Raw genomic sequence first — 23,273 nt, 5'->3', positions numbered from 1 at the left:
TATCTCTCCACCCTTCAGGCACTCTGCCTGTATTCCTGATAAAGGGCTTTTGCCCGAAACATCGATTTTACTGCTCCTCGGATGCTGCCTGAACTGCTGTGCTTTTCCAGCACCCTCTAATCCAGAAACTGGTTTCCAGCATCTGCAGTCATTGTTTTTACCATAGCCCTCCAAACCCTTCCTATTCGTATACCCATCCAAATGCCTTTTAAATGGTCGCAATTGTACTAGCTGCCACCACTTCCTCTGGCAGCTCATTCCATACATGTACCACCCTCTACCTGAAAAAGTTGCTCCTTAGGTCTCTTTTATATCTTTCCCCTCTCACCCTAAACCTATGCCCTCTAGTTCTGGACACCCCCACCCCAAGGAAAAGACTTTGTTTATTTATTGTATCCTCGCCCCTCATGATTTTTAGACCTCTATAAGGTCACCCCTCAGCCTCCACACTCCAGGGAAAACAACCCTAGCCTCTCCCTATAGCTCAAATCCTCCAACCTTTGCAACATTCTCGTAAACCTTTTCTGAACTCTTTCAAGTTTCACAACATCTTTTAAATAGTAAGGAGACCAGAATTGCATGCAATATTCTAACGGTAGCCTAACCAATGTCCTGTACAGTCGCAATATGACGTCCCAACTCCTGTACTCAATACTCTGACCAATAAAGGAAAGCATACCAAACACCTCCTTCACTATCCTATCTCCCTGCAACTCCACTTTCAAGGAACTATGAACCTGCACTCCAAGGTCTCTTTGTTCAGCAACACTCCCTAGGACCTGAGCGTTAAGTGTACAAGTCCTGCTAAGATTTGCTTCCCCAAAATTAAACTCCATCTGCCACTTCTCAGCCCATTGGCCATCCGATCAAGATCCTGTTGTAATCGGAGGTAACCTTCTTCACTGTCCACTACACCTCCAATTTTGGTGTCATCTGCAAACTAACTATACCTCTTATGCTCACATCCAAATAATTTATAGAAATGAAAAGTAGTGGACCCAGCACAGATCCTTGTGTGACTCCACTGGTCACAGGCCTCCAGTCTGAAAAACAACACTCCACTACCACCCTCTGTCTTCTACCTTTGAGTTCTCCCTGTATTCCATGAGATCAAACCTTGCTAATCAGTCTCTCATGGGAAACCTTGTCGAACACCAGACTGAAGTCCATATAGATCACATCTACTGCTCTGCCCTCATCCATCCTCTGTTATTCCTTCAAAAAGTTCAACCAAGTTAGTGAGACATGATTTTCCATGCACAAAGCCATACTGACTATCCCTAATCAGTCCTTGTCTTTCCAAATACACGTACATCCTGTCCCTCAGGATTCCCTCCAACAACTTGCCCACCACCGATGTCAGGCTCACTGGTCCATAGTTCTCTGGCTTGTCCTTACCACCTTTCTTAAACAGTGGCACCATCATGAAAAAGTCTCAACTTTGATTCCTTCAGTAAATAACAATACAAAAAATTTGGAATTTCTCCAAGTAGTCAATATTCATGTCAATTCTTGATTGGTAACCAAACTACAGGAGTGTCACAACCAAGGAAACTTATTTTTACCTGGAAAAAATATATGCATACACAGCAAGGAAGACCATAAGGGGATCCTGGTTGATGTCTTCTTCCTTAGTGTACAGTATATAGTTCACTACATTACAATTTCTCAACCTGACAAAGTTGGGCATATTAAAAACAAAGTTTCCATTTGCTAGATGTTTCAATTTACAGAACTAAAAAAAAATTGACTTACTTGGGATTTGTTTTTTCACCCCGATTTTGAAGTTCATGAAGAATTTCTTCTCCATGCAGCAACACTTGAACTTTTTGATGTTCATGATCAAATGACAACAACATATATTCAACCTAGTGGACGAAGCAGAATTGAGTAAGCACCAACATTAACACAAGTGCTACAATGAACACATAACCAGAATAACAAGGCCTCAAAATTGTCTAGTGTGCAAATATTTTCCATCAACTAAAAACAGAAATAAGCATCTGTTTGAAATTATCATGCTGTGCTTACAATGACTTTGCTGATCTTTAGGCAATTAATCATTAATCCAGTACTGCTGTACTTCTGTTTGTACTAAGAAACAACTGTCATGACTATTTATCGAATCCAAGACAAAGTCTGTGGGCTTTTTGCACCCCCCTAAAATGAATTATTCCTTTACATTAAATTGAAAACTAAGTTTGGGGTTAATCTGTCCAAAATTGTAAAGGAAGTGGAGATTGAGATTGCTCCTCAAAATGTCCCACAAATTAAAGATGGGGGTACAGTGATGTATAGAAACAAAAATTGGAGTAGTTCCTGAAACCACTCAGCTTCAAGTCACACAAGCTAAGGAAACCAGATTACCAACTCCTGCCCCACTTCAATTGTTGTACATTAGATGCAGGAAGCAAACACTTTTACGAGGGGACTTCAAGTAGCTTTGTAGTACCTGTACTGAGACAGTGACTTAACCCTCAAGAATTCAGAAGAAAGAAAGAAACACAAGTTTCAACTTGATCAATGAGCAAACAAGCTTCAAACCTTATCATTCACTTGCAGAGTTGTCTGCAAAATAGATAAGGTCTTGAAGCTTACTTGCTTCAAAACCAACAGGAGCAAATTACTGGAGATGCTAGAATCTGTACTGACAGCAACAAATGCTGAAGATCACAGCGAGTCAGACAGTATCCATGGTGAGATAACAAGCTAATGTTAAGTCTAGATGACTCATCAGCCTTGCTCTCGCTCGATGGATGCGGTCTTACTCGCTGTGATCTCCAGCAGTTGTTGCTTCAAATAATTCTGGCAGAAAAGACCAGCTCCATTCTGAGGCTGTACTCCATTTTGTTTTTAGTAACATTACCATGCCAACTAGCACTCAGATTTTAATACCCAAGATTATACATCTCAAGACAACACATTATGATCCATAACTTCCCTGTCCAGTACATTCTACTGACTGAACCAGATCTCAGAGGATTGTAGTCAAATGTACCAGGATCAACATTAGGCATGCTTTAGAACACAGTGCAAACCTAGCAAACACGTTAATACACAAGACTACTTACATGGTAAACACTAAAAACACTAAGTTACAGAGACAGAGACAATCAAGTGATCTCCTGACCAAAAAGTGCAAACAAAGATAAAAAGATGCCTTAGCAGATTCCAGTGCCTTTTAAAAAGCCTGGCATGTTCATCAATCACTGAGCTCCACGCTCCTTTTGTCTTTGTTCCAGAGAGTAATTCCAGCAAAAGCACTCAATCTCTCAAGATAAGCACTGTTACTCAAGTCCCATCACTCCCAGTGTTGGTGTCTAAGTTTAAGGTTTAATCAAAATTACTCAAAGTCCCAAATCTTTCAGTCTGATAGAACAGGACAATTGGAAACACTGATCAGGTTTCTGTACCCAGCAAGAAACCTATAATGAAGAAGTCTATTGTAATCACACACAAAAACATGCATCATCAACTTTTAACTCTAGTCCTCCTCAAAGCCCTGCACATATGGAGACAGACAAAAGTGTTACGGGTGGAGAAAAAGGCTTTGGGGAAGACAGTTCAATAGCATTAATCCGCAGGAGATTCAACAAGATATTACTTTGCTTCTTCTCAGTCCTTCTATTCTGCAACCTTCTCCTGCCAAAATCATTTCAGCTGTTTACTGCTGTAGACATGGGACAGCTGGCACACTATTGTTCAGTCTCTCAGTTGCTGCTTAGGGGCCTTGAGAATAACTAGCTATGTTCCAATTTTGTAACTTCCCTGCAAGAGCGAGAGCACAAGAGACAGCACGATGCTGTCTTTTTCAACTCTGGCAGATCTTGGGTCATGCATGACGTACAGACAGGCTGTCCACCTGCCCAGGAGTCTGAGTCGAAAAACGTGGCGCTGGAAAAGCACAGCAGGTCAGATAGCATCGGAGGAACAGGACGGTTGACGTTTTGGGGATAAGCTCTTCATCAGGAATGTGGAAGGGAAAGGGGGATGAGAGATAAGTAGGAGGTTGGGGGTGAGGCTGCTGTGACGAGGGGGATAGATGGCGATAGGTGGATGCAGGTGAGAGGTAATTGTGATAGGTCGGTGAGGAGGGTGGAGCAGATAGGTAAGCAAGAAAATGGACAGGTAGGACAGGTCAACAGAGTGGTGCCAAGTTGGAGGATTGAATCTGGGATGAGGTGGAGGGAGGGGAGATTTGGAAACCGGTAAAGTCGATGTTGATGACATGTGGTTAGAGATGTGGAAGATGAGGCATTCTTCCTCCAGTTGGCGGGTGGCTTTGATTTGGTGGTGGAGGCGGCCCAGGACTTGCATATCCTTGGGGGAAGTGGGAGGGAGAGATGAAGTGGGGAGTTGGCTGCAGGGCAGTGAGGTTGTTTGGTGTGTGCATCCCAGAGATGAGCCATACAATTTACCCCGATGGGAAAATAACCAAAACAGCCTGAACAATACTCTCCTGAACACAGCCACAGTTCCAATTAGTCCCCATTGTTTTAATAGAACAGTGTAAATACGATTCAAAATGAGTTCCAGCAAGTCATTTTAAAACTGGAGTTTTCCAGTTCCAGTTTTGATCTACAATCCAAAATTTTATACAATGGTATTTGCAATAGTTCCACTGAAGCACACATACATGTGACATACATATAACCGGAGATTATGTTAACTGCAGCTGCCTTTCCTGCAACGTGTAAGAGCAACAATACACTAAAAGCACCACCTCTTGATGTTAGATTCCCAGTTATACATCTGTCCTGATATTAACATATTACTCTTTCTTGATTGTCATTTCAAGATCTTAAGAACCTAAACTAACACTGCTGTATATAGAATGGAATAGGTCACAAAAGGTGCTGTCATCAGCTCAGGGCAATGAGAGATGGCCAACAAAATGACATTACAACAAAGGCAACTTTCAAGGACTTAACACAAATTGCACAAGAACTGTTTCTAGCGGTGTGCCACAAGTGTCAGTACTGGGTCCACTGCTTTTCAATGATACAAAATGATTTGGATGTGAACATAGCAGGTATGATTAGTACATTTGCAGATGACACCAAAATTGGAGGTGTAGTGGACAGTCATGAAGGTTACATCAGAGTACAACGGGATCTTGTTCAGATTGGCCAATGAGCTGAAGAGTGACAGATGGAGTTTAATTTAGATAAATGCGAGGTGCTGCATTTTGGAAAGGCAAATCAGGGCAGAACTTATATACTTCACTAAAGTGCTGTCGAGTGTTAGTGAACAAAGAGACCTTGGAGTACAGGTTCATAGTTCCTTTAAAGTGGAGTTGCAGATAGTTAGGATAATGAAGGCAACGTTTGGTATGCTTTCCTTTATCGGAAAGACCGAGTATAGGAGTTGGGAGGTCATGTTGTGACTGTACAGGACATTGGTTAGGACACTTTTGGAATATTGTGTGCAATTCTGGTGTCCCTGTTCCAAGAAGGACATTGTGAAACTGTGAGGGTACAGAAAAGATATAAAGATGTTGCCAGAGTTGGACGGTTTGAACTGAATGAAGAGACTGGACAGACCTCGGGGGGTTTGGTCAGAGATGGAGAGGTGACCTTAGATGTATATAAAATCATGATGGGCATGGGTAGGATGAATAGACAAAGTCTTTTTCCTTGTTTTTTGGGGGGGCAGGACAGGGGAGTGAGACAGCATAGGTTTAAGATGAGAGGGGAAGGCATTTAAAAAAAAAAAGAGACCCAAGGGGCAACTTTTTCACACAGAGGGGTGGTGAGTTTATGGAATGCGCTGCCAGAGGAAGAGGAGGAGGCTGGTACAAATACAACATTTAAAAGGCATCTGAATAGGATGGGTTTAAGAGAGTTATGGACCAAATGCTGGCAAATGGGACTAGATTTATTTATGATATCTGGTCGGTATGAATGAATTGGACTGAAGGGTCTGTTTCCATGCTGTACATCTGACTCTATGACAAGCAAACATGCAGTTTATCCTTTTGCCAAAGAATGATGAACTTATTCAGAAGGCTGAAGCAATTACCACTGCTAATCTAATGGTAAGTTTGGCCTTTTTTAAGCTAATAAACTGGCTTCTAAAAGTAATCCCTGAATTAGCATTAAAATAGCACAGCATTGGTTTATGATGAACAGTTAATGCATCAAATATGGAAAAATCAGCAACTATGTTCCATTGTGACACACTAGTTGTCTGCAAATCATGCCTTCTGTGTCAACAGACGTTTAAAATGACTTGCTTCCTTTCCCCCAAAACTTGAGAGAGTTATATAACTGGAAATTGAAAAAGGGAATGGGGTACACAAAACCTTTCCAGCCACATTCACAGCACCAATGTCTCTTCATCTTAGACTTTTCTCTGTCCTTTCACCTTGCATTATTGCAGCCAACTCACTCACCATCATTTGAAGTTTCCCCATCTTCCCATCCCATCCTTTCAGTACAACCTCCCAAAAGGTAGTAGTTGGTTCTCTTGCATACTTCAAACCTGCTCGTTTATAGCCAACGCCCTGGGCAGAAAGCCCAGCTTGAAGTTCTAACTGTCCAGATGTTGTGTTCAACTGGCTGAACAAATTAACTGTAAACCAGCAGTCATACCTTACTTAACTCAGTTTCTGTCTAAACATGATACCAGACCGGCTGCATTTTCTACCATTCTGTGTTTGAAATCAGTTTGTAGAAGTCTGTATTCCATAAACTGAATTTACAAATGTTTGATATCATGTGATTACTTTTGAAACTACAAAAATTTGCTTTTCTGAATAGGGAAGTATTGCACACACCACGACATTATACCACATGTATGTGATAACCCAAGAATCAACTATCTGAAAGTATGGTTTGCAAACATCAAATAAACAAACAATCCTAAATCTGATTTAGATTAGAGCATTAGATATAGACCTAGAGGAAAAGGGTGTCAAAATTTGCACATGATCGCACAAATGATATCATTTCTGAAGAGTTTAAAAGAAGCATTAAAGTTTAACAGTGACAGTTGGAATTCAATGATGTGACACGCTTTATTTAAAAATAGAAGAAAATTAAGAGTCAGAGATGTACAGTATGGATTGAAAAGAAGTTGTCTCAGCACCATGGAACAACGAAGGAACTTTGGGTCATAGATTTAAGAAGGAACATTTGGTTTCATTTTAAGAAATAAATAACAAAAATCTTTAAAAAGCCTTAACTTAAATAAAACATGAACACATCTCAACCTACATAAACTAAACTTCAATCTCTAACCTCAGAGCACCATTTGCAATACTAAGCACACATTAAGCAGCCCTGATATCGATTCAGAAAAGGTGGCAAAATACAGATTTCATTAGGATGTTAGGGAACTAGAGATGACCAATTAATAAACAAATTTTCACTCAGCTAGAAAGGCCCAAATCTCATGAATAAAAACAAACTACTTCAACACATTTAGAGTTAGTTTTATTTTTACTCACACTTCAGGTCTGCCGGTCAGCAGCATCCATCTAATTCAAACCCAGTTTCAAGCACTTGACCCACAGCCTTGTTTACAAGAAATACGTAAAATGAATAGCTGCCTCTACCTTTAGGTAGTGCATTCCAGATACTAACTATCCTCTAGGTGAAGTATTTTTCCCTCAAATCCCATCTAAACCTGCTGCTCCTCACCTTAGAGGGATCACTGACCAGAAATAAGTTTGAGGTGAAACTTATCTCCCTATCTACACTGTCTGTACTCCTCAGTACTCCCTTGCTTTGTTAATGCATCTCCTTACACTTTTCAGGGTTAAATTGCATTACTACATTTTAGTCCAGTCCAGCTATTTAAAATATTCAAAAACTCAAAATCTATCAAACTACTGATAATACTTGATCCTCTCTTCAACTGCAATAATTTAGCTTGCATTTTAAAGACTGGCGCTAAAACAGTTTCAGAAGTGTCACTGAATGCAGAAAATACTGAACATCCTCATTTTCCATAAAAAACAACTTTCAAAGCTATACCTTCATAATAGCCCATGGTAAAGCAGATAATCCAATGTTTGGCAGATATGAAAAAGTAGCCAACGTTTATAGGAATATTCATTTTCCATCACACTGAAGTCACAGACTCAAATGTACAGCATGGAAACGGACCCTTTGGTCCAACCTGTCCATGCCGACCACATATCCCAACCCAACCTAGTCCCACCTGCCAGCACCTGGCCCATATCCCTCCAAGCTCTTCCTATTCATATACCATCCAGATGCCTTTTAAAATGGTTGCATTTGTACTAGCCTCCACCACTCCCTCTGGCAGCTCATTCCATACATGTACCACCCTCTGCGTGAAAAAGTTGCCCCTTAGGTCTCTTTTATATCTTTCCCCTCTCACCCTAAACCTATGCTCTCTCGTTCTGGACTCCCCCACCCTAGGGAAAAGACTTTGTCTATTTACCCTATCCATGCCCCTCATGACTTTGTAAACCTCTAAGGTCACCCACCAGCCTCAGACGCTCCAGGGAAAACAGCCCCAGCCTACTCAACCTCTCCACAAAGCTCAAATCCTCCAACCCTGGCAACATCCTTGTAAGTCTTTTCTGACACCTTCCAAGTTTCACAACATCCTTCTTATAGGAGGAAGACCAGAACTGCATGCAATATTCCAAAAGCTGCCTAACTAATACCCTGTACAGCCGCAAAATGACCTCCCAACTCCCATACTCAATACTCTGACCAATAAAGGAAAACATACCAAACACCTTCTTCTCTATCCTATCTACCTGCGAATCCACTTTCAAGGAGCTATGAATCTGCACTCCAAGGTCTCTTTGTTCAGCAATACTCCCTAGGACCTTACCATTAAGTGTATAAGATTTGCTTTCCCAAAATGCAGTACTTCACATTTATCTGAATTAAACTCCATCTGCCACTTCTCAGACCATTGGCCCACCTGGTCAAGATCCTGTTGTAATCAGAGGTAACCTTCGCTGTCCACTACACCTCCAATTTTGGTGTCATCTGCAAACTTACTAGCTATGCCGCTTATGCTCGCATCCAAATCACTTATATAAATGACAAAAAGTAGTGGACCCAGCACCGATTCTTGTGGCACTCCACTGGTCACAGGCCTCCAATTTGAAAAACAACCCTTCACTATCACCTTCTGTCTTCTACCTTTGAGCCAGTTTTGTATCCAAATGGCTAGTTCTCCCTGCAGTCCATGAGATCTAACCTTGCTAACCAGTCTCCCATATGGAACCTTACTGAAGTACACATAGATCACATCTACTGTGCTGCCGTCAATCGCCTTTGTTACTGCTTCAAAAAAAAAAAAACCCAATCAAGTTTCTGACACATTATTTCCCACACACAAAGCCATGTTGACTATCCCTAATCAGCCCTTACCTTTCCAAACATATGCACATCCTGTCCCTCAGGATTCCCTCCAACAACTTGCCCACTAGCGTCAGGCTCATTGGTCTATACTTCCCTGTCTTGTCCTTACCACCTTTCTTAAACAGTGGCACCACGTTAGCTAACTTCCAGTCTTCTGGCACCTCACCTGTAACTATCAATGATACTAAAATCTCAGTTCAGTAAAAGGCCCAGCAATCTCTTCTCTAGCTTCTCATAGTTCTCAGGTCCACCTGATCTGGTTCTTGAGATTTATACACCTTTTGTGTGTTTTAAGGCATCCAGCACTTCCTCCTCTGTAATATGGACATTTTTCAAGGTGTCACCATTTATTTCCCTACATTCTCTATCTTCCAGTACCTTCGCCCCAGGAAACACTGATGCAAAATAGATGTTTAGTATCTCCCCCATATCCTGCGGCTCCACACAAAGGTTAGCTTGCTGATTTTTGAGAGGCCCTATTCTCTCCCTTGTTACCCTTTTGTCCTTAATGTAATTGCAAAATCTCTTTGGATTCTCCTTAGCTTTGGCACAGAGTTATCTCGTCCCCTTTTTGCTCTGTTAAGTATACTCCTACTACCTTCATACCCTAAGGATTCACTCAATCTATCCAGTCTATACTTGACATATACTTCCTTCCTTTTCTTAAGCAAACCCTCAATTTCTCTAGTCATCGATCATTCCCTGCACCTACCAGCCTTTCCTTTCACCCTAACAGGAATATACTTTCTCTGGATTCTCGTCAACTCATTTCTGAAGGCGTCCCTTTACCTGCGAACATCTGCCCTCAATCAGCTTTTGAAAGTTCTTGCCTAATACTGTCATAATTGGCCTGGAGTGTTAGGATTAGGACAAAAAAAGGACACATTTTGAAGAAAAATATCACAAATTACAAAGTGAAAACGTTTATTCAACATGATATGCCAGTTGGTGGACCATTCTGGAATTTAGACACATCTATGCATTCTTAATTTACACTTCCTAGACCTCAGTACAAAGTTAAAAATCTCACAACACCAGGTATTAGTGCAACAGGTTTATTTGGAAGTACTAGCTTTTAGAGTGCTGCTCCTTCATCAGGTGGTTATGAAGTATAAGATTGTAGGACAGTTTAAAGCAAAAGTTTACAGTGTGATATAACTGAAATCATATATTGAAAAAGACCTGAATTGTTTGTTAAGTCTCCTATTTTAAAATGGGCATGTTGGTTTCAGACCTAAGTATTGATCTCTTCATTGAACGAAGGACCAATAACGTGTTCAAAGCAATTCAGAGAAGATTTACAAATACCTGAATGGACGGTTATGAGAGAAAGGTTTGGAGAGGCTAACAATATATCATTGGAGATTAGAAGAGGACAAGATAATCGGATTCTTCTTATACACTCATAGGATATGGGTGTCACTGGTTGGATCAGCATTTTTTGTCCATCCACGAATCCTTTTATGGGAGAATATAGAATTAGTGCTTTGCCATTTAAAAATAAGGACAGATGAGATTTGTTTTTCCTCCATGGCATCATGAGTTTTGAGAACTCCTCAAATGGTTGAAGCAGAACCTGATTTTTTTTTTAAGGCACAAGTTGATAGATTCTCAGTAGATAAGGGGTGAAAGGTTACTGGAGGTAAACAAGAAAGTTGAAAATTGAGCCGTCATCTTGCTGAAAGGTGCAACAGACTCAAGAGATTGAGTGACCTACTCCTGCACTTAATTTATACATTCGTAAGATATTCAACCAGATAGCCTAGATTATACAAATGGATAAACTTACATTTTCCGACAACTTCATTTGCCAGAGTTTTGCCCACTTGACCTTTCAATCTTTCTCTGCAAAATCCTGCTTTCATCTCCATAATTTACTAACATACTGTTATCAGACATACAAATGTATGCGTTAAATGCATCTGATCAATTTTCTATTTACTACCTGATGGTCTATGTCATCAAGAATTCGATTATTGCTTTCCCACTTAAATTGCTCAAAAATAGAATGGCTTCAAATTCCAGAATTACATGGGTAACTATGATTTGGAGATGCCGGTGTTAGGCTGGGGTGTACAAAATTAAAAATCACAACACCAGGTTATAGTCCAACAGGTTTGATTGGAAGCACACTAGCTTTCGGAGCGATGCTCCTTCATCAGGTGATAGTGGAAGGCTCGATTGTAACAGAATTTATAGCAAAAATTTGCAGTGTAATGTAACTGAAATTATACATTGAAAATTTCGTAGTTTAGGACTTGGTCTGTGTGTGTGGCTTATGAAAGCAACCACCCCAACACACACAAAAGAAGTTGCATCAAGACACTGTTCAAAAGGGCCACAACACACTGCAGTACACCAGAACTGCAAAGAGAGGAAGAAGAACACCTATACAAGGCATTTGCCAAAAACGGATACCCCCGCAATTTCATCAACAGATGCCTATGGGAAAGACAACGGAATGAGGACATGCCACATGAGTTGGACTGGGACAACACTACTATTATAGGACAAGCCAAACAGAGAACAACCAGGGAATTCCTAGAGGCATGGCACTCATCCACAGATTCAATCAATAAGCACATCGACCTGGATCCAACGTACTGGCCACTGCAGCGGACAGCTAGAACTGACAACCGGAAGCGGCAGGTACAAATCACTATAAATGCTGGAGGAAAGATCACAGAAGCGCTTCACAGGAGACTCCCAAGCACTGAGGATGTCACCTAGACAGGGGACAAAACATTTGCAACACAAATTCCCAGCTCGGCGAACAGAACCACAACAACGAGCACCCGAGCTACAAATCCTCTCCCAAACTTTGAACCTAGTAAATCTCCTATGCACCCTCGCCAGTGAACATTCTTTCTATTGTGTAATGACCAAACTGGTCACAGTAGTCTAGCTGTGGCTTAACCAAAGTTGACCTCCCTGCTCTTATAGTCTTTGCCATGACTGATGAACACAAAAAAGTGTCCTATTTGCTTTCATAACTAACCAATTAACCCACCTTCAGGGATCTGTGGACAAACACTCCATGATGCAGCACAGTGTGCACAAAATTTAACTTAATGAAAATGTTTGTATACACATACATAAATAAAAAAAATAATCATGCACCTCAAAAATATCAACCCATACCACAAATTATAAACTAAATTGAAAACATTGCAATTTTAACAAAATGAATTGTGATTAGGAGTTAAAAGGTTGAAAAACAATACCATAGAAGCTGTGTGCTTAGCAAGCTTAGGGGAATTTTCCTAATCATGTTATATCTATGTCCTCTAGACAGAGAAAATAGTTATTTTAAAACATTTATTCTGGCTAAATCTTCATGGATTAGGCAGGTTTATATTTATCATCTTTGCTTTGATTTGGAACAGAAAAGGCTATCAATGATTTCAAAGTAAACGTACAGGCACTTGAAGGAAATATATGGACCAAGTAGATTGCTTCAGAAGGAATTGGCATTGCCCCAATGAGCTGAATGATCTGTTTGCGCCATAAATTACCATGATTTTTCAACCAATACTAACCACTGCATTATAAACTGTTGATTTATACAGTGAACAAAGCATTTTGACAATATTTTAACTAACTAGTCACATGATCACAAGAATCAATACAGAACTATTTCCAAACAATGACCTGCAAGATACATGTACAACTCCCTGCAGGATACCCAGGAGTCTAAAGCATCATATCAGACATCCAGAATCATACACTCAACAATATGTCAAGTTTCCACATGTAGCAATCAGCATTAGTTTACTAAACGGCAACCTAAAGACTTTGCATTTACAACAGAACGCGGCTAGATGTATCATCAAGGGACATTTAATGCATTGTGTATCTCTTCCTTATCACAGAACTGAGGGAGTGATACAGAGGTACAGTCTTTTGAATAAGATGTTAAACAAAGGATCAATATGCTCTTTAGATTAAGATGAAACATTTCATCACATTATTCAAGAAACTCTAAGTCCATTATCTCCAGTGTTCTGACTGATATGCACTCTGAAGCAGATGATCTGATCACTGTTTTGGGGCCCTACTGTGCACAAATTAGCTGTTTTGAAATTAGTGACTATAATAAAAAAATGACTTGGAAAACATTAAGCTAAAATAAAGATACTACATAAAACCTATATTTTATCTATCTTTTTACCAGAGATCACAGGATATTGAATGAAGGAAACAAATTGTAGGACATCAACTCTTTGGGCACAAAATATCCTCATGACTCACCTATTTTTAATTCTTGCAAGAAATTCACAGAATGTATTATAAAAAAAACAGAAAATGCTAGCACGTTTAGCAAGTGAATGATCTTTGAAAAAAAAAACTGAAAATCAGCGTCTCCCCCTTGACAGGCGTGATTATTTCAGCGTTTCCGCCTTCATTTCAATGTTTTCAGTTTGTGTTTTTTCCCCCTAAGTCACTACCTCCCTCCGTCTCAACATTTTTCCATAAAGAAGGTCACCGAATTAAATACGAGTTAACGGTTAGGAAGTTTTACTTCAGTCAGTGATCAAAGGTGCACTTTTGGCCGTTTGTTACCCATGTTGAATTTGCAAGATTTGGCAGGCTCTGGCGGTTCAGAGACAAGCTGATGTTGTGAGTGTAAACCATGCGAGAGCATACAAGGGGGAGGGCGCTTATCACAAGAGCACAACCATCAACACTGCCTTTCAGAAGCCAAGTGAGCACAGATTGCTGGATGTCTAGAATTTTCTACTGCTCGTCCCACGGCCCCATCTAGCGCTTTGACCGGTGGCCGATCGAGCCTGTACGAGAGGAGATGGTTCCAGAAGGAAACACACAGGACCCGCTGGGGGTAAAGGTGAGATCTGAACACAGGTCTTTACCTCGTCTCCCCACTTCAGCACATCCTTCTGGCGGTCCTTCACTTTGTGATAGATGTTAAGAAACTGGATGATGCCATGCTTGCGAACGTGATCGGCGTATCTCTTCGTCTCTTCCCAGTTCAATGGCGACCCTTCCGACAGCAGACCCATCACTATCGACTGGAACGGAGGGAGGGGGGGGGGGGGTTAGTCCCGGTTTAAAACAACGCCGCGGCACCTGAACAAATAACCCACCTCTTCAACAGCTCGATCCATCAAGGAGCGCCCCGACAACGTACATCCATCTCCAGCAGCACAGAAAAGACCTTTGGGCGAGGAGTGGGGGCTCACTCACTCCCACCACCTCAAGCAAAGCAGCACTCACCGCGTTCAAGGTATCCCAGAGACAGCTCAACGGACGCTCCCCCGCTCGTCGGTTCAGCCGTCCCGCAGGCACTGCCGCACTCGGTGGATTGTCACCACAGCGACAACCGGCTGCCCACTCGCTGCTGCGTGACTCCACGCCTCTGCCCGCCCAAAGGCGCTACTCAAAGCCCTCAGCGGGACCACCTCCAACCTCACTCCCTAACGCCCCTCCTCCTCCTCCACTACAACATCACCGGCGCATCACGTGGCCCGATTCTGCCAGCCCCCTCCAACGCTATTGGTGGCTCGGCTCGAGCACGAACACGCATGTCACGCGACCCCGCTCTCCGTGCAGACCGGACCGCCCCCTTCTCGGCTGCGAGATGTTGCTTTTCCTCGCCCCCTTCCGAAAGGCGTCCCCTCCTTTTCTCCACCCACTTGGTTCGAGCGCGATCGACCTTTCCTCGCCTCTGCTCTTTCCCCCCCCCCCAAAGAAAACACGCCGGTGGTCACACGCAACTGCTAACGTCACCTGACACAATGCCCTTTGTCTAGCCCCTGCCTCGAGCCCGCCACACCGAGGCCAACGGTCGTTTTTGTCGCGCGCCCAGTGACTCAGCATTTTCTGTCTCTCCGCCCCCCCCCGCATGGGGTCTCAACTCTGTCGGTCTATCTACCAATAAACGTCCTTTCGCTTAACTCGACACAATCTTTAGTCCTAATAGTGCGAGGTAAGAGTTTTGGAGTGGGGACCGTCACGGGTGTCGCAAGACAACATTCATAGATGCATAACACAAAATTGCAGTATTTGCCCGATGAGATTCTGATTGACCTGATTCTGTTAGTCGTCGAGATTTTACCTTTTTACAACCTTTTGAACGCTGTTGCCTCAGTGCATATTTCAAGGATGTTGATATTTTAGGGGAGGTGAATTACTGCCGCTTTTCCAATGGTTAATGGTCTTTTTATGTCCGTTTAGATAACGTCTCCATTGTAAAGATTCACACGCATCCCTATCCCCTCTTGTCCCCATAACTATGTTTGTCAATACCTTTCGCTGTCAGTAATAATGAAACGAAGCAATCCAACCATCTCATTTTTAATAACAAAGTGCGGATAGATTTCATCTGCTTTTAAAATGTCTTTCCTGTCAGTTTCCCCATTTAAATCCTGATGTACGTCTTTATAATTCTCAACCTCAGGAAAGTCGTATTTTATAGAAGCCAGAAACTGCGTATGTGTATAAATTTGTATGGGTTCAAGTCCCATAAACCACTTAAAGTTAGCACACAGGTACAGATATAATCCAAAAAGCTAATGGAACTTTGATCTTTCTATAGAGGCGCCAGTACAAAGGGACAGGAATTATGTTCGGATTACGTAAAGGTCAAGGCGTCGAAGTTACATTGAGATTATGTAAGAGTCTTCCCCACCTGGAGCATCGTATTTCCTATTTTTGCTGCACTGTAGATTCATGAGAGTGACATTGGAGCTAAATTATAGAGTCATAGAGATGTACAGCATGGAAACAGACCCTTCGGTCCAAGTCGTCACTGCCGACCAGATACCCCAACCCAATCTAGTCCCACGTGCCAGTACCCAGCCCATTTCCCTCCAAACCCTTCCTATTCATATACCCGTCCAGATGCCTTTTAAATGTTGCAATCATACTAGTCATCGCCATTTCCTCTGGCAGCTCATTCCACATACGTACCACCCTCTGCATGAATAAGTTACCCCTTAGATCTCTTTTATATCTTTTCCCTCTCACCCTCTAGTTCTGGATCCCCCAAGAGACTTTGTTTATTGTACCTATCCATGCCCCTCATAATCTTATAAACCTTTATAAGGTCACCCCTCAGCCTCCGACACTCCAGGGAAAACAGCCCTGGCCTATTCAACCTCTCCCAGTAGCTCAATTCATCCAACTCTGGCAACATCCTTTTAAATCCTTTCCGAACCCTATGGTGAAAACTACAAATTAAGGTGTAATGTAATCGCTTTATTCAGGATAATTATGAGTTGATGAGATAGAGAAGAAAATGATCTACCATTGTGGAGAGGTCCAGCAGAAGTAACTACAATTTTAAACTTAGAGATAGAATGGTCAACCTGAAATCAGGAGGATTTGGTGACACAAGGGTTGTGAAAATCTTGAACACTTTTCCAACCAGTTGTTGAGGATTTCAAAACATTTTTTAATTAGCCAAGTGTATGGAAGGATATGAATCTGAAATAGGTAAAATGGTGTTAAAAAACAGCTCAATCAATAGAAAATCATGGCTTGACTGCTGTTCTTACTTCCTATAAAAACTTGTCACTCTGTACTGTGCTGTCTGTCCAATGCCATGAAATCAACCAGTAAAATTACCATTCATTGTTTTTATTTTTACATTAGCATAGCCATACATGCAAGTGGCATCACAATACGATTTCCCATGATAACACAAGCTGTCATACAGTCACACCTGCAACTACACACTTTATATCATTAGATGGACTTCATTAACTACAGATTCCATAACTACACCTGCAGCATATTAATGCATTCAGAGGAAGACTTGTTTGTTCTTGATTTTCTGTAAACAATATCATGAGAAATCAACGGTCCACATTAAACATTCCCAGGTTAGATAATAGTATAAATTTGGTTAAGATTGAAGCCCTGTCTTACCCAACAAGATCTTGTGATCCTGACCTCAGAAATACAGTGTCAGTTGTGTAAGCGTGCATTTGATGTTCCCCACCTTGTAGCATCTCAGAGAGAGAGATTGCTTGTGTTCATCTCCAGTAAGCAATGGAAACTTCATACAGAATGCTGATAGTTACCACACACTTGTTCATTGAATGTAGTTAAAAATCACACAATACCAGGTTAGAGTCCAACAAGTTTATTTGGAATTACAAGCTTTTAGAGTGCTCCTCCTTCGACAAGTATCTCATGGGGCAGAATCTTGCTTAAAGACAACAGCAATCTAGATTTAACAAAGAACAAAAAAAATTACAGCACAGGAACAGGCCCTTTGGCTCTCCAAGTCTGCACTGATCCAGATCCTCTATCTAAACTTGTCGCATATTTTCTAAGGGTCTGTATCCTTTTGGTCCCTGCCCATTCATGTATCTGTCTGGATAAATGATGTTATCATGTCTGCCTCTACCACCTCTGCTGGCCATACATTCCAAGCACCCAGCACCCTCTGTGTCAAGAACTTTTCCCTCCTCAGTTTGAACTCATCACCCCTAGTAATTGAGTACCCAATTTGGGAAAAAACTTCCAGCTATCCACCCTGTCTATACCTGTCATGATTTTGTAGACCCCCTCAACCTCAGCCTTTCTAATGTAAATAATCCTAATCTACTCAACCTCTTGTCATAGCTAGTGCCCTCTATACCAGGCAACATCCTCGTGAACCTCCCCTGCACCCACTCTAAAGCATCCACATTCTTTTAGTAATGTGGTGACCAAAACTGTATGCAGTATTCCAAATGTGGCTGAACCAAAGTCTTACTCAGCTGTAACATGACCTGCCAACTGTTGTACTCAATACCCTGTCTGGAGAAGAAAAGTATGCCATAAGACTTCTTGACCACTTCACTGACCTGTGTTGCCACCTTCAGCTAACAAAGGACCTAAACACCCAAATCTCCCTGTACATCAATTTTCCCCAGGAATTTTCCATTTACTGTATACAGAGGAACCTTGAGTATCTGAACGAGATAAGCGGGTACTATTTTGTTCGGATAATTAATTATTCGGTTAATTGATTTCCTCTGAGACTTGGAGTTTTCTGTCAAGTCTGCTCCCTGTTCAGGTGACTAGGCAGCAGCACACCGCGTGCGAGCAACCCCCCCCTTCCAACCACATGAAAGTGTGGGGAGAGAGAGCGGGAGGTCAGTCACTTAGAAATGGTGCCTGGACTGTCCAGGACTGTTCTCAGCAACATTTCAGTGAGACAAGTTTGTTTTTAATTATTGTACCTGCAAACAAAAGACACGATAAGGGTTGAAACAGCTTTTTGATGTAATGTTTCTATTGGGACCTTAAGATCTCCTTCGGATAATCCGAAATTCGGATAATTGATATTCGGATAATCGAGGTTCCTCTGTAGTTCACTCTTGAATTGGATCTTCCAAAATGCATCACCTTGCATTTGCCCAGATTGAATTCCATCTGCCATTTCTCTGCCCAACTCTCCAATCTATCTATATTCTGCTGTATTCTCTGACAGTCCCTTTCACTATCTGCTACTCCAGCAGATAGTGTCATCTGTAAATTTGCGAATCAAACCACCTATACCTTCCTCCAAATCATTTATGTATGTCACAAACAATACACAATCACCTGATGAAGGAGAGTCGCTCCGAAAGCTAGTGTGCTTCCAATTAAACCTGTTGGACTATAACCTGGTGTTGTGTGATTTTTAACTAACAACAAACAATATTGGTTGCAGCATGGATCCCAGTGGAATACCACTGGTCACAGGTCTCCATTTTGAGAAATTCTCTTCCACCACCAATCTCTGTCCCTGTTGCCCAGCCAGATCTTTGTCCATCTAGCCAGTACTCCCTGGACCCCATGTGACTTCACCTTCTCCATCTGCCTATCATGGGGAACCTTATCAAACGCCTTACTGAAATCCATGTAGAGATCAACTTTGTCACTTCCTCAAAGCATTCTATTAAGTTGGTAAGCCAATCCCTTCCCTGCACAAAACCATGTTGCCTATCACTGATAAACCCATTTTCTTCCAAATGGGAATAGATCCGATCCCTCAGTATTTTCTCCAACAGCTTCCCTACATCAGGCTCACCAGTCTATAATTTCCGGGATTATCCCTGCTATCCTTCTTAATCAAGGAGACAACATTATCAATTTTCCAGGCCTCCGGGGCCTCACCCATGTTCAAGGATGCTGCAAAGATATCTGCTAAGGCCCCAGCTATTTCCTCTCTCGTTTCCCTCAGTAACCTGGGATAGATCACATCCACACCTGAGGACTTGTACACCTTAACGCCTTTTAGAGTACCCAACACTTCCTCCCTCCCTCCCTATGCCGACTTGACCGAGAGTAATCAAACACTCCATGAGAAAAAGAACAGGAAATGACATCATCATGGGAAATTATGTCACCACAGGAAATGACATCACCAACCAAAGGAAACTCAATCATATAAATAGAAAGCAGGCTGCACCACCAATGTTTCATTTGGAGGTTTACTGAAGATGTTACCTAGTGTGGTGATGAAATATCTGAAAACAAACCTTCCAGCTCAGCGAGCAAACCTACATCCAGTAATCAAACATCTATCCCTAACCTCAACATCTGTCACGTCCCACTCCTCGATGAATACCAATGCAAAGTGCTCATTAAGGATCTCACCCATTTTCTCTCTCTCCACGCATAGCTTTGCTCCTTTTTCATTCAGTGGGTCAACCCTTTTCACAGCAGAGAGCGCCGTGAGCTGGGCGGAAGTGAAGTTGGAGCGCAGAGCTGGTCGGGAAGGTAAGTGATTGATATTTGAGTGGGTGTGTTCTAGATCCCAGGCCCTACAAAGTTGGGCCTCCCTCCCATCCTCCTCCTCTAACCTAACTTTAAAGTCCACAGGTAAGCTACTCAGTGTTCTTGTTTTGGAGACTAAGTGTAGAGTAATGGCAGCGCAGGCAGTGGAATGTTCCTCCTGCAGGATGTTTTGAGGTAGGGGTGACCACCGATGCTCCTGCTGACTTCATCTGCAGGAAATGCAGTCAGCTCCTGCTCCTCACAGAATGTGTTAGGGAACTGGAGCTGGAGTTGGATGAACAGAATTATTCGAGAGGCTGAGAGAGTGATAGATAGAAGCTACAGGGACATAGTTATGCCAGAGAACAGAGGTAGCTGGGTAACAGTTAGAGGTGGGATTGGGAGGAAGCAAGCAGTGCAGGGATCCCCTGTGGTCGTTCCCCTCAACAATAAGTATACCGTTGTTGGGGGGGAAGGCTTAGCAGGGGTAAGCTGCAGTGACCGGGTCTCTGGCATGAGGTCCGGCTCTGAGGCTCAGAAGGGAAAGGGAGAGAGGAGGAGAGCACTAGTTATAGGAGACTCTATAGTTAGAGGGACGGACAGGCGGTTCTGTGGACATGGGCGAGACTCTCGGATGGTTTGTTGCCTCCCGGGTGCTAGGGTCTGAGACGTCTCTGAGCGTGTCTTCAGAATCCTTAAGGGGGAGGGTGTGCAGCCATGCATGTTGGCACCAACGACATAGGCAGGAAGAAGGGTGGGGAAGTCATTCAGGAGCTCAGGGAGTTAGGCTGGAAGCTAAAAGATAGGACGGACAGAGTCGTTATCTCTGGGTTGTTGCCGGTGCCACGTGACAGTGAGGCAAGGAATAGGGAGAGAGTGCAGTTGAATACGTGGCTGCAAGGATGGTGTAGGAGGGAGGGCTTCAGGTATTTGGGACAATTGGACTGTATTCTGGGAAGGTGGGACCTGTACAAGCAGGTCGGGTTGCACCTGAACCAGAAGGGCACCAATATCCTGGGAGGTAGGTTTGCTAGCACTCTTCGGGGGGGTTTAAACTAATTTGGCAGGGGGATGGGATCTGGACTTGTAGTCCAGCAAGTAGGCTAGCTGTTTGTCAGGATGTCCAAGAATGTGGGGAGGCTGTGGAGAAGGTAGCACTGACAGAATACTTGCGGACACAGAGATGGGTTCAAGAGTGTATCAGAAATAAGGTGGTGAACTTAAGGCGTGGATCGGTACCTGGGACTACGATGTTGTGGCCATCATGGAAACGTGGATAGAAGAGGGACAGGAATGGTTGTTGGAGGTTCCTGGTTACAGATGTTTCAGTAAGATTAGGGAGGGTGGTAAAAAAAGGAGGGGGGGGGGGTGGCGTTGCTAATTGGAAATGGTATAACGGCTGCAGAAAGGCAGTTCGAGGGGGATCTGCCTTTGGAGGTAGTATGGGCTGAAGTCAGAAATAGGAAAGGAGCAGTCACCTCGTTGAGTGTTTACATTAGGCCCCCCAATAGCAGCAGAGATGTGGAGAAACAGATTTTGGAAAGATTAGATTAGATTAGATTACATTACATTACAGTGTGGAAACAGGCCCTTCGGCCCAACAAGTCCACACCGACCCGTCGAAGCACAACCCACCCATACCCCTATATTTACCCCTTACCTCACACTACGGGCAATTTAGCATGGCCAATTCACCTTACCTGCACATCTTTGGACTGTGGGAGGAAACCGGAGCACCCGCAGGAAACCCACACAGACACGGGGAGAACGTGCAAACTCCACACAGTCAGTCGCCTGAGGTGGGAAATGAACCCGGGTCTCTGGCGCTGTGAGTAAGCAGTGCTAGGGTGCAGAAGCCACAGGGTAGTACGGATGGGCGATTTCAACTTCCCAAATATTGATTGGAAGCTCTTTAGATCAACTGGATTGGACGGAGAGGTGTTTTTGCAGTGTGTCCAGGTAGCTTTTCTAACTCAGTATGTAGATTGTCCGACCAGAGGGGAGGCCATATTGGATTTGGTACTCGGTAATGAACCGGGACAAGTGGTGGGCTTGTTAGTGGGTGAACATTTTGGTGATAGTGACCACAATTCTGTGACTTTCACCTTGGTTATGGAGAGAGATAGGTGCGCACAACAAGGTAGATTTTATAATTGGGGGAAGGGAAATTACGATGCTGTAAGGCAGGATTTGAGGAGCATACATTGGGAGCATAGGCTGTCAGGGAAGGATGTGGTGGAAATGTGGAACTTTTTCAAAGAGCAGACACGACGTGTCCATGATATGTATGTACCTATCAGGCAGGAAAGAAATGGTCGTGTGAGGGAGCCTTGGTTGACGAGAGAGGTTGAATGTCTGGTAAAGAGGAAGAAGGAGGCTTACATAAGGTTGAGGAAACAGGATTCAGACAGAGCAGGGGAGGGATACAGGATAGCCAGAAGGGACCTGAAGAAAGGGATAAGGAGAGCTAAGAGAGGGCATGAAAAATCGTTGGCGGATAGGATCAAGGATAACCCCAAGGCATTTTATGCGTATGTGAGAAACCTGAGAATGACGAGAACGAGGGTAGGTCCGATCAAGGACAGTAGTGGGAGACTGTGTATTGAGTCGGAAGAGATAGGAGAGGTCTTGAACAAGTACTTCTCTTCAGTATTTACGAACGAGAGGGACCGTATTGTAGAAGAGGAGAGTGTGAAATGGACCGGTAAGCTAGAAGAGATACCTGTTAGGAAGGAAGATGTGTTGGACATTTTGAACAACTTGAGGATAGACAAATCCCCCGGGCCTGACGGGATATATCCTAGGATTATGTGGGAAGCAAGAGAGGAAATTGCAGTACCGTTGGCAATGATCTTCTCGTCTTCACTGGCAACGGGAGTGGTACCAGGGGACTGGAGAGTAGCGAATGTTGTGCCCCTGTTCAAAAAAGGGAATAGGGATAACCCCGGGAATTACAGGCCTGTTAGTCTTACTTCTGTGGTAGGCAAAATAATGAAAAGGGTACTGAGGGATAGGATTTATGAGTATCTGGAAAGACACTGCTTGATTAGGGACAGCCAGCACGGATTTGTGAAGGGTAGGTCTTGCCTTACAAGTCTTATTGAATTATTCGAGGAGGTGACCAAGCATGTGGATGAGGGAAGAGCAGTGGATGTAGTGTACATGGATTTTAGTAAGGCACTTGATAAGGTTCCCCATGGTAGG

The 23,273-nt window shown here is 42.9% G+C and overlaps 1 protein-coding gene and 1 long non-coding RNA gene across 4 annotated transcripts in view; one reads left to right on the top strand and one right to left on the bottom strand.

The window, feature by feature from the left end:
• Nucleotides 1–14,796, bottom strand: part of gclc (glutamate-cysteine ligase, catalytic subunit) — a 68,033-nt gene extending 53,237 nt beyond the window's left edge. For 2 of the 3 annotated variants that reach the window (XM_043679569.1, XM_043679584.1), the window contains exons 1-3: nt 14,459–14,558; nt 14,225–14,383; nt 1,756–1,868 (exon numbers count right to left, since the gene is read on the bottom strand). In XM_043679569.1, the coding sequence (XP_043535504.1) occupies nt 1,756–1,868; nt 14,225–14,383; nt 14,459–14,479 (293 nt within the window). In that variant the 5' untranslated portion in view covers nt 14,480–14,558. Of the gene's footprint in view, nt 1–1,755; nt 1,869–14,224; nt 14,384–14,458; nt 14,559–14,588 lie in introns of those variants that run through there. The other variant, XM_043679578.1, reaches the window with a different exon arrangement.
• A 58-nt stretch (nt 14,797–14,854) lies between these two features.
• Nucleotides 14,855–20,198, top strand: LOC122542169. The gene is made up of 3 exons (XR_006309750.1): nt 14,855–15,300; nt 15,910–15,985; nt 19,975–20,198. It is a non-coding gene; the product is annotated as an uncharacterized LOC122542169 (long non-coding RNA).
• Nucleotides 20,199–23,273: the final 3,075 nt, after the last annotated feature.

The sequence above is a fragment of the Chiloscyllium plagiosum genome, chromosome 3 (genome assembly GCF_004010195.1).
Source record: "Chiloscyllium plagiosum isolate BGI_BamShark_2017 chromosome 3, ASM401019v2, whole genome shotgun sequence".
In the NCBI taxonomy this organism is placed as follows: Eukaryota; Metazoa; Chordata; class Chondrichthyes; order Orectolobiformes; family Hemiscylliidae; genus Chiloscyllium; species Chiloscyllium plagiosum.
Note: the sequence above shows the minus strand (reverse complement) of the source record. Positions and strands in the feature narration are given on the sequence as shown.